Below are 4,174 nucleotides of genomic sequence, written 5' to 3'. Positions count from 1 at the left end.
GGTTTTTCCAGTAGTCATGTATGGATGTGAGAGTTGGACTATAAAGAAAGCTGAACACCAAAGAATTGAGGCTTTTGAACTGTGGTGTTGGAGAAGACTCTTGAGAGTCCCTTGGAGATCCAACCAGTACATTCTAAAGGAGATCAGTCCTAGGTGTTCATTGGAAGGAGTGATGCTGAAGCTGAAACTCCAATACTTTGGCCACCTAATGCAAAGAGTTTACTCATTGGAAAAGACCCTGATGCTGGGAGGGATTGGGGGCAGGAGGAGAAGGGGATGACAGAGTATGAGATGGCTGGATGGACATGAGTTTGAGTAGGCTCCGGGAGGTGGTGATGGACAGGGAAGCCTGGCATGCTGCAGTCTGTGGGTCACGAAGAGTCAGACACGACTGAGTCACTTTCACTTTCAGACCTGAAGAGGTCCTCTGGGAAATCAGTGAGGTCATTCTCAACTGAAAACAAAACAAAACAAAGCAATGTGAGAGCTGAGAGTTCAGTTTTGGGGAGGACTTGCTGCAGGTTATACCTAGGAGGATAGCATCTCATCAGCTCCCAGGAACTGCTCCAAGGTCAGGGGAGGTCCGTATATGTGATTGCAGTGAAGAGGTTACATGAAGACACCTCACAGCTTGGTAGAAGATGGCTGAGAGTCAGGATAACAAATGTCTCTATGAATGAGTTTAGTGCTTTTCTATGTATATGTTGCAAAAAGTTAGCTTCATAAAACTTTCTCCAGAAATGATCTAAAGTATCTTAAGGCCTGTTTTGCTAATTTTCCCAGAGCACAGAGTGTCTCATTCCTGATTTCCAACCTGAACCTCTATCAGGGAGAATTGGAGATCAGGGACTAAGTGGCTAGTGACTTCATTCATGTAGAACAAGATGGTGAATGACATTTTAGTCGTCATCCTGAAGGAGAAATGTCGGAGCTCATGTGGCAAGAAATTGTTAGGTACTTTTTCTCTGTTCATAAACTCATGAGAAAAGTTAAGGGTATAAAATACATAGATTATAGGGTTCACCTCTCGTACAGTTAATAAGTTAATTTACTATATTTCACTGAAGAAATCACTCATAAAATCTCAGACTTTGTGCCTCAAGGGTTGTGGGATCTTGGTTTCCTACCAGGAGTTGAACTCAGACCTCAGAAGTGAAAGTGCTGGATCCTGACCACTAGACCACTAGATTAGAAAACTAATGCTTTTTTTTCCAACTGGCAGAAAAATCTATAGTCTTCTAAGTATTTATTAGTCTATTTTTGATTAAAACTTAATGTCAATTCTGTAGACTCAGATCCCATTCCGAATTGCCTTAACAAAACCATAGAATGTAACCCTTTGGCATCTGAAATGGATTACAGGTCCTTCGTCATCTCACTCTCCTCTGTCTATGTATTTCATTGGTTCCTAAATATCATGTTCATCTACACTCTTCACTTTTTTAAACATGCTTGTTCAGAGAAATCATTGTAAAGCTCCTAAAATATGCCTTTGTACCTTTGGTACACTGGGAATAGTCCAGTGGTTCAGATTTATATTTCTTTCCAGCTGGATAAGTGGGTATGGTCCCAGCAGGATTAATGACAGGATTGATTTACTATTTTAAAGACCTTAGAAAGTGCCTAGTCTGCTAGTAGCAAGCAATAAAATTCAGTTACTTTTTAACATCATGATTACTACTACCTGGGGATTAACATAAGTATCTTTGGAATCATTTGATTCCCTTCTTTTTAATTCTAGTTTTTGCAAAGCATCTTCTCATTGTCTAAGTGGATTTATCATCTGAGACAGATGCTCAGCAAGGCTGGTGTCCTTGATCCTGCCAGAGAGGGTTAATGTTGCAGCAACTGGGGTTCTAGTTGCCCATCTCTTGTGAGCTGGTGGGTGTGACTTCTTCCTTCTCTCCTGAAACTGATCCTACATGGATTAAAAGAAAGAAAAATGATGTAGCTGATCTTGAAAAGCAAAGAGCAGTCAACTGACCAAGGACTTGACCTTCGTTGAACTTCTGTCAGAAGCAGCCATGTCCCAGCCTTTCTGTTCATCATACTGACCTCATCCTTCCCCTCTGCCACAGCCTCCTCCCCAGATTTGCTGCACTGAAGTTTGCTAACTCAGAATATGTCATTGTGTCAGAATACTTCCCTTCTATAATATTCATGACATTGAGACTTACACTTGTTTTCTTTTTGCCCACAAAAAACATCTCAAATTTTACTTTGTAGGAAAAGCTGCAAAGGGAAACAAGAAATCTAAAGTCTTAAAGGTGATAGAGATACAGCCCCTCTGCCTGTCTTTACTTCCCTTTATTGTTCGTATCTCATCATGAATTAGAAGGATTACAGCAGGAGCAGCAGGACAAATCTAGTCCAGTAAGTCAGTAAATGAAAATGCATATATAAAGTTTAAACGAAAAATTGTACTCAAGTAAAAGAAAGAAGGCTGTTTCTCCTAATCTAGTAGCCTGATCCTCAGACCCTGCATTCTCAGAGACGAGACAGAGGGACAGAAATGCCCAGTGAAACTTAGAAACCCATATCAATTCAGACGTAAGACACAGATCTTTCTCATTTGATTGATAAATTTCCATTTAGATGGGTACATTTGGAGCTTTTGGAGATAGATAAAATAAACAGTTTAGATTGATGACATTTTCTTTGACCATATTCAGAATACATAAATGAAAATCAAAAAAGGAAGTAAAAGTGTATAGAAATGATTAGAAAATGAAAATTACCATGTTCCCTATTTAATGGCCTTGCTTAGAAAGCATGGCATCAGAGAACCTACCTCAAGGTTCCACCAGACGCCTTCCCAGCCAGCCCAGCAGCAGCCTCATCTTCCCCATGGCCTTTGTGCTCTCTCTACTGATGGCCCTGGTGCTGGTCAGCTATGGCCCGGGAAGATCCCTGGGCTGTGACCTGTCTCAGAACCACGTGCTGGTTGGCAGGCAGAACCTCAGGCTCCTGGGCCAAATGAGGAGACTCTCCCCTCGCTTCTGTCTGCAGGACAGAAAAGACTTCGCTTTCCCCCAGGAGATGGTGGAGGGCGGCCAGCTCCACGAGGCCCAGGCCATCTCTGTGCTCCACGAGATGCTCCAGCAGACCTTCAACCTCTTCCACACAGAGCGCTCCTCTGCTGCCTGGGACACCACTCTCCTGGAGCAGCTCCGCACTGGACTCCATCAGCAGCTGTACGACCTGGATGCCTGCCTGGGCCTGTTGACGGGAAAGGAAGACTCTGCCCTGGGAAGGACGGGCCCCACACTGGCCGTGAAGAGGTATTTCCAGGGCATCCATGTCTACCTGAAAGAGAAGGAATACAGCGACTGCGCCTGGGAAATCATCATAATGGAAATCATGAGATCCTTCTCTTCATCGACCAGCTTGCAAGAAAGGTTAAGAATGATGGATGGAGACCTGAACTCACCTTGACATGACCCTCACTGACTAAGATGCCACATCATCCTTGTATACTCACCTGGGGTTATTTCAGAAGACTCTGAATTCTGCTTTAGCCAGCAAATTTGTTGAATTACTTCAGCCAATACTTTGTCAGTAGTAAATGAATATATGTAAATTATTTTTTTGGCTGCTGGTGCATCAGTCCTGAAGTGTAGACAGCTCTGATGTTATTGTTTGTTTGCTTATTTATTTTGTTATATTTATTCTTTTATTTCCTCATATTTATTTTTCCATATAAAATACATTTGTTTACATTACATTAAAATTTAGCAAATACATTCACGTTTATTTCATTAAATTTGTAATTCATTTTGTTTATTAAATATTATCAAGGTAAACTTCTTGAGTTTTTTGTTATTTTTTGTTTAGTTGCTAAGTAAAATGTGACTCTTTTGTGACCCCATAGACTATAGCCCACCAGGCTCCTTTGTCCACAGGATTCTCCAGGCAAGATTACGCTGCTGCTGCTAAGTCACTTCAGTAGTGTCCAACTCTGTGCGACCCCATAGACGGCAGCCCACCAGGCTCCCCCGTCCCCAGGACTCTCCAGGCAAGAACACTGGAGTGGGTCGCCAGTATGTTGCAATTTCCTTTCCCAGAGGATCTTCCCCAACCAAGGATGGAAGCTGCATTTCAGGCAGATTCTTTACTGTCTGAGCCACTAGGGAAGACCCTTGGTTGAAAAAATGAGAGAAAAAGGGATTTTGTA

The 4,174-nt window shown here is 42.3% G+C and overlaps 1 protein-coding gene across 1 annotated transcript; it reads left to right on the top strand.

Annotated features, from left to right (window-relative positions):
• Positions 1-2,774: 2,774 nt before the first annotated feature.
• LOC104994723 (interferon omega-1-like) lies at positions 2,775-3,435 on the top strand. Its single transcript, XM_010848378.1, has one exon. It carries the CDS (start codon positions 2,848-2,850, stop codon positions 3,433-3,435), a length of 588 nt encoding a protein of 195 aa, XP_010846680.1. The 5' UTR covers positions 2,775-2,847.
• Positions 3,436-4,174: the final 739 nt, after the last annotated feature.

Source organism: Bison bison, unplaced genomic scaffold, assembly GCF_000754665.1.
Source record: "Bison bison bison isolate TAMUID 2011002044 unplaced genomic scaffold, Bison_UMD1.0 scf7180017850219, whole genome shotgun sequence".
Taxonomy (NCBI): domain Eukaryota; kingdom Metazoa; phylum Chordata; class Mammalia; order Artiodactyla; family Bovidae; genus Bison; species Bison bison.
Note: the sequence above shows the minus strand (reverse complement) of the source record. Positions and strands in the feature narration are given on the sequence as shown.